Source organism: Castor canadensis, chromosome X, assembly GCF_047511655.1.
Source record: "Castor canadensis chromosome X, mCasCan1.hap1v2, whole genome shotgun sequence".
Taxonomy (NCBI): Eukaryota; Metazoa; Chordata; class Mammalia; order Rodentia; family Castoridae; genus Castor; species Castor canadensis.
In genome coordinates, this window is record NC_133405.1 from 125,234,118 (window position 1) to 125,246,574 (window position 12,457).

The 12,457-nt window shown below is 43.9% G+C and overlaps 1 protein-coding gene across 4 annotated transcripts in view; it reads left to right on the plus strand.

Annotated features, from left to right (window-relative positions):
- The first annotated feature begins 10,313 nt into the window (after positions 1-10,313).
- Map7d2 (MAP7 domain containing 2) overlaps positions 10,314-12,457 on the plus strand; it is a 126,985-nt gene continuing 124,841 nt past the window's right edge. For 2 of the 4 annotated variants that reach the window (XM_074064463.1, XM_074064465.1), the window contains exon 1: positions 10,314-10,511. In XM_074064463.1, coding sequence (XP_073920564.1) covers positions 10,385-10,511 — 127 coding nt within the window. In that variant the 5' untranslated portion in view covers positions 10,314-10,384. The remainder of the gene's footprint in view (positions 10,512-12,457) is intronic. The other 2 variants (XM_074064470.1, XM_074064468.1) reach the window with 2 other exon arrangements.

A 12,457-nucleotide genomic window follows, 5' to 3' on the forward strand; every position in this document is an offset into this window, starting at 1 on the left:
TTAATCTCATTCTTAACTGAGTTCCTTTTCTAACTGTAAATTCTGAATTCAAAATCTGAGGTACTATAAAGCAATCTTAAAATAGAGTATAACATTGTGGTTCGGATTTCTTTATGGAGTTTGTACCTTCAGGTGGAAGGCATCTGAGATCAAGGACTGAGTTTTAATACCAAAAGAAGCCAGCCTTGAAGAGTTCATCTAGCCCTTGTCTTCATGAGGAATCTAAATCTAAGTTAGGCTTCTATACCTAAAAGTGTTGCTAAATTTGCACTGTGTAGAGATCCTTCCACGTTATTTTACTATGAATATTTGCACTCTGCATATGTGATACAAATCTGGTTAGGATAGTGCTACTCACAAATTAGGTTTTTTTTTCAAGTTATGCTCCTCAAACAAATGTGGTTTGTTTAAAGAGTTTCTAAAAATTACAACTGTGACCCCAATTCTTTCATGTCTGGGTAGTGACAGTCTAATCTAGCGCTAGTGTTTCCTGGAAAATCTGGAATCGTGATTAAAATAGTTCAGGTAAGGTTGTAGCACATAACACAATGTTACATGGAAGAATTCTTTGATTAACTTGTATTTGATGTGAAAATTGTAGTTTCATTAATTTGGTTATATTTCAAATAAGTGGTCTTCAAGGGAAAAAATTTTTTTGGTTATTCTCTTTGATTTCCATAATATATTGCTATAGACAATGCCCAGAAAGAAAATGTTTGGAATCTAACAGTAATGCTTCTTCCTGCTAAGATGGTGTTATAGTTATTACTAATATATTTGACAGGATCACAAAAAGCCCTAGGTTCAATCCCCAGCACCACATAAACAGAACAAACTTGATAGGATTGCATTTTTCATGCTTTTTATTCCAGTTAGAGTATAAACATTTGTGTTACTAAAGTGGGTAAATAACCAAACCAAGCATTCATTTTAAAAGATTTGCTGGACTGGAAGAGTGGCTCAAGTGGTATAGAGCCTGCCTAGCAAGTGTGAGGCCCTGAGTTTAAACCTCAGTGCCCCCGGAAAAAAAAAAAAATACTCGCCAGGGGCTGGTGGAGTGGCTCAAGTGGTAGAGCGCCTGCCTAGCAAGCATCAGACCCTGAGTTAAAACCCCAGTACCACAAAAAAAGTTGCCAATATTTAGCTTGTTGAATCTTTTTTCAAAACGCCCAGCTTTTAAAGAGACCATTTTAGGAGCTTGGAAATGCCTGATGGACATTTTTATATACATTGAACACTACTCATTGATTTGCTGATCACATCTATGGAATTGTGGCTATAAGTAGTTGCTGATGTGTAATTTAACTTAATTTTGTATAATACATAAACATTAAATTACCGTGCTAATACCTTTAATAGGTATAAACTCCTGTCGATTTTGACTGCGGGGTAACCAAGTAATCAAATAGATAAAAGCATGTTTTGAACAAAATACCTAGCTAGATTTCTACTCCATTTGTATTGTATACAGATTTAATGACTTCCAGTATTGACAGTTAAAGTAATGGGTGAGATTGAGGTTATGTTACCTGTCATAAAGATTAAAAGAATTTGTGTTGGTATGAGATGTTTAAATTTATCCTGCTTATAAGAGTAAGTTTCACTTAGACTGTTAGGATTCCCCTGAATTTTTGTGTACTACTTTTGTGGTTTGGGTTTACCTTAAGCCATCCTTCTTTCTGCCTTTGCTTTTTTCTTCCTATTCAGAAAAGAGCAAAATCTGAATTTTGTCTTAGTACAGTGTGAAAAGACAGCAGACTGAACAATTCAAAGAGTGTATAGAACATACACCACCACCCTCCTCTATGGCCAGGTTAGGAGTCAGTGTGCTAGGAAGGGGAGAGCAGGGACACTGTCCTCTACCAGGTAGCCACCCATACCTCCAGCTGTGTCAGCTTCATGCCCCTCACCTGAAAGGTGGGTATGACAACAGTACCTCTACCCAGAATTGTTGGGAGGATTAGTAATGTAGGTGTTTGTATATGTAACACATTTAGAACAGTGTCTGCCTCTTACTTTGTCCAGGACTGTGAGAAGATGCATGTCTTCTATATTCACTATTTGCCCTTTTGCTTACAGTCGTTTAAGTCCTATGATAGAACATTTATATATATATGTATATGTGTGTGTGTGTATATATACACATATATATATTTGTATTCATATATGGACACTAAAATAATTGCTACCAACCTTATTTAATTAAGCGTAAGGCTCACAGATGGAAGTCTCAAAGTTGCTTGAAGATATTTTATAGAATACCAACTGCTCTATATTTCTTTAGAGAAAGTTTATAGTTGCTAATACTGATGGGTATGGTAATATTTCATCTTAAGTCTTTAATGAATTCTTTTACTCTAGATTCATGACAACTAATTTGTACTGACTAGTTTGACGGTTTCCTTTCCCTTTGTGTGGAATAATGTAAAGAAATCAGATGCAAACTACTGCAATTAGAAAATAAAACGAGAACTGTGAACAATGTATACAAGTGATTCTTTTCAAAGAACATTTTTAACTATTTAAACTTTTGTTCATGGTGATTCTTTTTTGAAACTTTGACTTTTGGAAACTTAATTGTGACATGAGGAAAAGTGTTACACATTTCTTATTTTTGCCAGATTTTGGTTGGTTGATCTGAGTGGGCCCATTGGACCCACTCAGTTGGACTGGGGTTTGAACTCAGGGCTTAACATTTTCAAACCAGGTACTCTACCACTTAAGCCACACCTCCAGTCCATTTTACGCTGGTTATTTTGGAGATCAAAATCTCACAAACTATTTGCCTTGACTGGCATCCAACCTCCATCCTCCTAATCTCAGCCTCCCAAGTAGTTAGGATTGCAGGTGTGAGCCACTTATGCTTGCCTGAAGAAGATATTTTCTAATAATCAGTTTTTTAAGAATGATCTCAAATTGCCAAGTCATATTTAACAGACCTTTTATATTATACAAAGACCTAATTATGCCATCGCTGATGGCTCGCACCTGTAATCCTAGCTACTTGAGAGTCATTGATAAGAGGATTAAGGTTGAAAGCCAGCCCTGGCAAACAGATCACAAGACCCTATCTTGAAAATAACACAAAAAAGCGCTTGCAGCTGTGGAGTGCCTACCCTGGTATTGCCCTCCCCCCCCCCCCGCAAAAAAAAAGAAAATACCAACACAAAAAAGGGCTGGTGGAGCGGCTCAAGTGGTAGAGCATCTGCCTAGCAAGCGTGAAGCCCTGAGTTCAAACTGCCAAAAAAAAATGTTCATTTAACAGGTTCATATGTGAAGTAAATGTACTCTGGCCAACTTGCTCACTTAATTTTTTGTTCTGGAGTTTGAACTCAGCTTCCTTGCTTGATTTGTAGAGGCTCTACTACTTGAATCACATCCCCAACCCAACTTGCTTACTTTTAAAAGGCCAGTCTTTACTCTTCCAATACCCAGCCTGGAAATTTTCTGAATTTGATAGAGGGAAGAACTAAACTCACCAGGTACCGGTGGCTCAATGCCTATAATCCTAGCTACTCAGGAGGCAGAAATCAGGAGAATCACAGTTCAAAGCCAGCCTGGGCAAATAGTTCGAGAGACCCTATCTTGAAAAACTCCTTCACAAAAAAGGGATGGTGGAGTGGCTCAAGGTGTAGGCCCTGAGTGCAATCCCTAGTGCTGCAAAAAAAAAAATTTTCCCTACACAGATGTTTTAGCGATAAGCAGGCAAGCAGTTACGCAGTGGGGACCTGCTGAGAGTCAGCCAATTCCCCAAGGCTGCACCCCATCTCCTAGAGATGTGGATCTGAAGCTTCAAGTTGTTTACCTGTGCTTCTATCCTAAAGTCAGCGTCCCCACAACCCCCTGTTGGGTCGGATTATTTTGCTACAGCAGCTCCCAGAACTCAGGGAAACATGTTAGTGGTTTATTTAAAAGGCTGTTACAGAAAGGACAGGCTTCTGTGTTCTCCAGGAACCCCCTTGTGTTTGGGTATATGAAGCTCTCTGAGCCCTGTACTTTTGGGATCGTTTTGGGGACTTCATTACATAGGCACAATTGATGAAGTCATTGGCCTTTGGTGGTCAGTTTAACCATGACCCCTCTCCTCTCTCCTCTCTTCTCTCCCTAGTCCTCTTTTGGTGTTTCTAGTAACTAGTACTTATCCTGAAGCTATCTAGGAGATACCAACCATCAGTCAAATCAGCATACAAAAACACGTATCTTTGGAAGATTGTAAGGATTTTAGGATTTGCATGCTAGGAAACAGGAATGAAGGCCATTATAGATTCACAATATCACAAAGGTATTTACCAAACAAATTTTCTTTAAAGGTTTTTTTTTTTTGTTTTTTGGTGGGACTGATGTTTGAACTCAGGGCTTTGAGCTTGCAAAGCAGGCACTCTGCTGCTTGAGCCACACCTCCAGTTTTGAAAGTTTTTCTTAAAGAATGACCGAGGCCAGGCGCTCATGTCTCACCTGTAATCCTACCTACGCGGGAGGATTGTGGTTCAAGGCCAGTCGGAGCAAATAGTTCAAGAGACACTTATCTTTAAAACAAATTTTAAAAGGGCTGGTTCAACTGGTAAAGTGCCTGCTTAGCAAGCATGAAACCCTGAATTCAAGCCCCCATATTGTCCAAAAAATAAAAAAAAATCAAAAGGATGACCGTCAGTGCAATAAAAATTGACTACATTTATTTCAGATTTGGAACATTACCTTTGAGTGTACATCTTTAATATTTCATGTGATGGAGTGAGAAGGGTAGAAAGCACTTCTGCATTCTGCAGTACAGCAGTTGTCTCAAGGAAAATGAAAAGCATTTGTATGACCTAGACACTTTCTCATGAAACATCTTTTTTACTGAAAGAACTGACAAAGTAGTTATTAAAATTGGATTTGTGTTTGGCCTTTTGACAAATATGAATAAAATGAGTCAAGTCTGGAACATCAAAACAACTGTGTTGGTTTGCCTATGATAAAACTTGAGCTTTCAGCTGGGTGTTAGTGGCTCACGCCTGTAATCCTAGCTACTCAGAAAGCAGAGATCAGGAGGATGGTGGTTTGAAGCCAGCCCCAGGCAAATAGTTTTCAAGATTCTATCTCAAAACAACCCATAATGAAAAAGGGCTGGAGGAGTGACTCACGTGATAGAGTGCCTGCCTAGCAAGCATGAGAGGTCCTGAGTTCAAACCCTAGTGCTGCCAAAAAAAAGTTAAATTTGACCTTTCAAGCAAAAATTACATTTTAAAAAACTAATGTCAGCTGGTGGAATGGCTCAAGTGGTCGAACATCTGCCTAACAAGCGTGAGGCCCTGTGTTCAAATTCCAGTACCAAAAACAAAACAGAAGCTACTACCGTCAGCTTGACAGCTTCGCAGTAAAGACTTGACTGAAGAAATCAGTAATAAACTTGAGGGGGGCTGCTGTACTGGGGTGGGAACTCAGGCAACCATTCCCACTTGTGTCATGCCCCAGTCCTTTTTGCTTTAGTTTGTTTTCCAGATAGGATCTTGCACTTTTGCCCAGACTGGCAATTCTCCTACCTATACCTCCTGTGTAGCTGAGATTATATATGTGCCCCACCAAACCTGGATTGTTGGTTGAGATGGGGGTCTCACTATTTGCCTGACTGGCTTTTAACCTCTGTCTTTCCAATATCTGCCTTCTTAATAGCTGGGATTCCAGGCATGCACCACCACACCTGGCATAAATGCAAGTTTTTATTGCTATTTTTTTTTGGCAGTATTGGGGCTTGAAATCAGGGCCTCACACATGCAAGGCAGGAACTCTACTACTTGAGCCACTCTGCCATCCCTTTTTTGTGTTGGGTATTTTCGAGTTTTCAAAACTGTTTCCCCAGGCTGGCTTCAAATCACAACCTTCCTGATCTCTGCTTCCTGAGTAGCTAGGATTACAGGGTTAGCACTGGGGTTTTGACCTCTGGCCTTCACGCTTGCTAAGCAGGCACTGTACCATTTAAGCCACTCTGCCAACCCTAAATGCAAATTTTTAACATAGAATGAAGTATCAACATTTGGAAGATTTTCATAGCTCTGCTCAATATTTTTCAAATTTCCCACGTGTACAGCTTTTAAAAGTCCAAAGTTGAAGCTATGACCAATGGACTTTATTTTCCAGTGCAAAGAGGGAACCCAGGGCCTTGTACATGCTAGGCATGAGCCCTGCTACTGACCTACAACCCCAGTGCAAGTAACTTAAGAATTTACCACTTGTCAAGATTCGGTCTAGTATCAAAGAATGTACATAATTTTCTGTACTGGGAGACTGAGGCAAGAAAATCACTTGAGCCTAAGGCATTCAAGGCCAGTCTGGGCAGCATAGAACCCATCTCAAAAAAAAAAAAAAAAAAACCCAGGCTCCCGGTGGCTCACACCTGTAATCCTCTCTACTCAGGATGCAGAGATCAGGAGGATTGTAGTTTGAAGTCAGCCAGGACTAGAAGTTCACAAGACCCTGTCTTGAAAATACTATTCACAAAAGAGGCCTGGTGGAGTGGCTCAAGTGGTACAGCACCTGCCTAGCAAACATGAGGCCCTGAATTCAAACCCAAATGCTGCCCCCTCCCTCCAAAAAAACCTCTTTCTGACTACTTCCAGGGCCACATTTTCTATGTTTAACACAAAAAAAACGTATTGCAACACACTGAACACAAGCAGATAAGAGACTGTTTTCTATTAAACCTGAGAAAGGGATTTGCAAAACTTTGAAACAATGCTATCCCACAGTTTTTTTTGGTGGAACTAGGGTTTGAGCTCTGGGCGAGTGCTAGGCACATGCCCTATCACTTGAGCTACACCTCCCAACTGTCCACTTTTCATTAAAAGTATAGAATTTATGTTTATGCATTGAGTTTATTAAATTAAAAAATATAGTTTTACATTTCTAATGCAGTCAGTAGAAATAACTCACAAGCAAGCTTGCCATTTCAAGGAAAATTAAACAGTATTTGTTGTCCACAACACATTTGCACTTTCAGGTAAAATTAGAACTTGGAAACAAATCTACCACCATCAGCAGATATAAAAGCTCTTTTTTGTGATTCTCAATTCTTAAGTATAAATTAGGGATTGGGGGAGTGGCTCAAGCAGTAGAGTGTGCCTGCTTTGTAAGTATGAAGCCCTGAGTTCAAACACCAGTCCCACAAAATAAGTATAAGTTAGGACTTAGCAAACTTTCTGTAAAGGACCAGATAACAAATGTTTTAGACTTTGCAGGCCATATGGCCTCTGTTACAGCTACTCGATTATGGCATTGTAGCACAAAACAGACACAAGTAAATGTGGCTGTGCTTCAATAAAACTTTATTAACACAAATAGGTAGTGGGCTGTACTGATGCATTGGCCATAGCTTGCTGACCTCTATGAAGGGATTCTGGAACAAGAAAGTTGGAGGACTGTTATGCTAAACATAACAGATTTTAAGATGTCATTCAACTATAAGTATAGATTTTTAGGAACTTAGTGTAATGAGAAAAACTCAAGAAACTATTGAATGCCATTTTTTAAAAAACAAACATAAGTAGCTGGGCACCAGTGGCTTACGCCTGTAATCCCTAGCTACTCAGGAGGCAGAGATCAGGAGGATTGCAGTTCAAAGCCAGCCCCAGGCAAATAGTTTGAAAGACCCTATCTTGAAAATACCCAACACAAAAAAGGGCTGGTGGAGTGTCTCAAGCAGCCTGTGGTAGAGTGCCTGCCTAGCAAGCAGGGGACCCTGAGTTCAAAACCCAGTACCACCAAAAGAAAAAAGCTAGGCGCCAGTGGCTCATGCCTGTAATCCTAGCTACCCAAGAGGCAGAGAATGGACATTGCATAACATAGTGTCATACATCTATGAGTACAATCTAGGTAGGTTTCTTTTTCTTTTTTTGGCGGTATTGGGGTTTGAACTCAGGACTTCGTGGTTGCTAGGCAAGTACTGTATCACTTGAGCCACTCCACTAGCCCTGTTTTTTTGTGTTGGGTGTTTTCCAGATAGGGTCTGGTGAGCTATTTGCCTGGGGCTGGCTTCCAACTGTGATCCTCACGATCTCTGCTCCTGAGTAGCTGGGATTACAGGAGTGAGCCACTGGCACCCAGCTGTTTTGTTTTATTTTGGGTGGTAATAGGGTTTGAACAAAGCACCTTGCATTTGCCTCGTTCTACCACCTGAACCACACCTCCAACCCTTTTTTGCTTCAGTTATTTTTCAAGTCTGTTATTGTCCGGGGCTGACTTGGGACCATGATGTTCCTACCTATGCTCCTCATAGCTGGGATTCTAGGTGGAAGCCAGCACGACAGGCTTCAGCTTCATTCTTTTTTTTTTTTTTTTTTCTGGTGATTCTAGGGTTTGAACTCAGGGTCTCACACTTGCTAAGCAGGTGCTGTAACACTTGAGCCACTCCACTAGCCCTTTTTTGTGTTGGGTATTTTCGAGATAGAGTCTGAGAACTATTTGCCCCAGGCAGGCTTTGAACTGAGATCCTCCTGATCTCTGCCTCCCGAGCAGAGAGAGAAGCTGCTGGCGCCCAGCTTCAGTTTCAGCTTCATTCTTAACCACGTATTCTCTGTCTTCCCCATGATGGGAATAAAAACCTCCAGGCTGGTCACCCTCTAACAGAAAAATGTGCAGCCTGGGGCTACAAAGGGAAGGGTTATCATGTAGAGACTTGAGTAGGCATGGCAAAGATGATGTGTAGGTTCACACATGTTAGGCAAGCACTGTACCATTAAGCTATAGGTTTTGTTGTTGTTTTTTTTTTTTCTGTATTGGGATTTTGAACTCAGAGCCTCAGGCTTACTAGGCAGGTACTGATAACAATTGAGCCACTCTGCCAGCCTTTTTGTTGTGTTGAGCATTTTTAAGATAGGGTCTGGAGGTACTCTGCCTCTCTAGCTAGGATTCCAGGTGTGAGCTGGCACCTGGCCTTTTTTTTTTTTTTCAGCACTGGGATTTGAACTGAGGGCTTTGTGCTTGCTAGACAGGCATATTATGCCGGTCCTCAGCCTTTTTTGCCTTAGTTATTTTTGAGATAAGGTCTCAGGCCCACCCCCCTTTTTTTTTTGCGGTACTGGAGTTTGAACTCAGGACCTACACCTTGAACCACTCCACCAGCCCTTTTTTTGTGATGGGTTTTTTTCAAGATAGCGTCATGGAAACTATTTGCCCAGGCTGGCTTCAAATCGCGATCCTCCTGATCTCTGCCTTCTGAGTAGCTAGGATTACAGCCGTGAGCCACCGGCGCCAGACAGGGTCTCATCTTTTTTGGGCAGGGCATGGCGGATTGGATGACGATCCTCCATATCTCTGCCTCCCTCATAGCTAGGATTACAGGTGTGAGCTGACACGGCCAGCATTCAGTATGTTTCTGAAAAGATCATAAATGTGTGTGTGGCGGGGATAAAAGGATACCCAAGGGAAAAAACCTCCCAACCTTATCCTTCCCTGACTCCCATTCCCAAAGCAACACGTTTAGCATTTTGTTGTGTCTATCTTCCTAAAGCTCTTCCTCGTTTAGATTTCTGAACAGTGCGTGATTTTGCTGAGTGCTAGGGAGTAGCTGGAAGGCAAAGGTAGCGCACCCCCGCCTTTCCTTGAATGCCAACCTGTTATCCATGCGGAAGTCTTGCTCTGGATGATCACATACCTACCTGGGATGAGTGTGGAGGAGAGGTGCTCACTAAAGACTCATATTCAACAATTGCAACTTAATTGTGCTTGGAGGATGAGTTTTATGGCGTCTGCACATGTGGCACTTGCCCAAGTGGCGCCAAGGGCCCTAAGATGATACTGTATCCAGAGCTGGCGTCTATGCACGTGGCACTGGCTCAAACGGCGCCCACCTGAGGACCCAGCGAGGCATGTATTCGGAATGGCAATGCTGAGTTTGCATGCCCAGTGTGTAAAGCACGTGTGTTGTGTACCGTGTTCACACACCATGAAGACGTGTGTATACGCTGTGAGACCCTGCACACTATATATGTACCCGCATTTGTGTGCGTGCAGTGTCTAGGGAAGCCTGTTTCCGCTAGGTGTACTTGTAGCGTGTGCTTGCAGCATGTAATCACTATGAAAACCAGTGCGTGCACAGGTTCCGTGTGTGCGTGCACTGCGTATGTTCAACAGTGCGTAAAGACCCGTGTGCACGCTATGTGAAGACCTGTGCACGTTATGCACACGGCCTTGTGAACCTTTGCACACATTACACTTGCCCATCCCCCGCGTTCGCGCGCGCGCTCTGTGAGAACTGATGCGCATGCGGATGCGCGAGGGTCCTGTACTGCGCGGCGGGCTGGTGTAAGGACCGCGCGCTCGGTGTGAGGACGCGTGCGCATGCGGACGCGCGCGGGTTCAGTGCGGCGCGGCGGACTGGGCAGTGCGCCTGTGCCGGCAGTGCATCCCAATGGAACGCAGCGGCGGTGGCGGCGCGGGGTCCCGGCCTGAGTGGGCTGCACGGGGCACCTCGTCCCAAGGGAAGACAGCCGAGCCGGGTGTGGGGCGGACTTCGACACCGAACCACCGGCCTGCAGGTAGGGCGCTCGGAGTGCGCGGCTGGGCTCCGGACCCCCGGCGGAGCGGGGCGGGCCGCGCCTGGCATTGGTTATAGAGAGGTGGGGGTGGGGGCGGCGGCGCCTCCGAGCTGGGATAAATGCCCTCTCCTGGGTCTTGAGATCAACCGAGCGCTGGGTTCCGAGGCCGCGCCCCTCTGCGGGTGACTAGGTCCCTTTCCAGGGTGGCCTGAGTGAGTGGGTGCGCTTGGGGGTTGGTGTAGGGTGGGTAGCAAGTGTGTTAGAGATGGAGGTGGCGGGGCCCGTGCTTGGGGCTGAGGAGCTTCTGGCAGGTTCGGTTCCTGAGGAGAAGCGGCCGGTGTGGCGGGGAGGCGCTGAGGTGGATGGAGCTGACTCCTGGGGGTCGCCCTACCTAGCGCGTCTGCGCTCCCTTGGTTCTGGCAAACGCGCCCCCGCGGGAGCTACAGCCCGTGGCCAAGGTGGTCCAGGTCTGCGCTACTTGGCGTCGGGGGGCGGGGGGAGCAAAACCGGCGTCTCCACACGCTCGGGGGCCGGGCCGGGACCTAGAGCTCCGCCGTCCAGATGCGCTCGCTCAGGTCCACAGTTCGCTGCCTGGATGACTGAGGCTACAGCAGCTCCCTCTCGCCCGCGAGGCTGCCGCCCTGCGCCCTGGGGGGCTGGCTGCTCAAGGGGGAGATTGGGACATTAGGCAGAATTTGATAAGCAATGCTTGCTTCCTATGATGCTAACCTGGTAAGTTATTGCGAGTAGTGTGGGGGTGGAAGCAACGTGGAAACCGATTTTTTGCTGTTTTTCCTGGCAACACCTTTTTGTAAGTTAATAATATGAGCTATTTTAAAACATTTTTTACTGCAGTTTAACATGCTTACAAAAAAAAAAAACCCGCCCAAATCTTTGTACAGTTTGTGAAATTATCACATAGTGAAGGTAATGACTTTTATGGAAGGTGGACCAAGAAAAAGAAAGAAATCAAAATAATTTTTATTTTTTGGTGTGGGAGCCGTGCCTCAAGTGGTAGAGAACCCAACGCCCTGGGGTTCAAACCCCAGTACCGTGCAAAAAAAAAAAAAAAAAAAAAAAAAAAAGGCCAGGGTCACACTGTGTAGCCCAGTTTGGCCTTGAGCTTTGAACCTCCTGCCATCCCATCCAGCTTGGAAGTGTTCTTTAGAGACTTAATTGAAACATGCTTTTCATTGTGGTAGGGAGAAACTGATTTCTGATTGAATCTCCAGTTGCATCATTCACAGATGGGAGCGGTTGGGGTTTTTGTTGTGCTTTTTTTTTTTTTGGCCAATACGGGGGCTTGAACTCAGGGCCTCACACTTGCTAGGCACACACTCTACCACTTGAGCCACTCCACCCAACCCTTTTGCGTGTTGGTTCTTTCTTTCTTTTATTTATTTATTTTTGGTGGTACTGTGGTTTGAACTCAGAGCCTATTCCTTGAACCACACCACCAGACCATTTTTTATGATGGATTTTTTTTGACCAAGAGCCTTGCTAACTATTTGCCCGGGCTGGCCTTGAACATGTTCCTCTTGATCTCTGAGTGGCTAGGCATGTGAGCCACAGGTGTTTGGCTCAGCAAAACACTATTCTGCCTGTGTTACCTTAACTTTCTCATTGCTGTAAACCGGTGTTCACTGGGTGCCTCCTTGTATGCAGGACTATTTGGTGGCTATTACTGCCACCAAAGCTGAGAAGATTGAGGCCCATAATACCTGGGTGTGAATGCCAGTTTTATCCTTCTTCTGTGTCACTTCAGAAAAGTTTTTTTGTTTACATCTCTGAGCTTTTCTCACCTATAAAATGGGCTCAAGGACAAGAGTGGGAGATGGAGCAGTTAATATCTGTAAAGCAATGCATGACACAAGAAGTACTCAAGTGGATTAGCCATTATTAAGTGTGTACATCTTGTTTATTAGATCGTTGGCCTGAGGGCAATA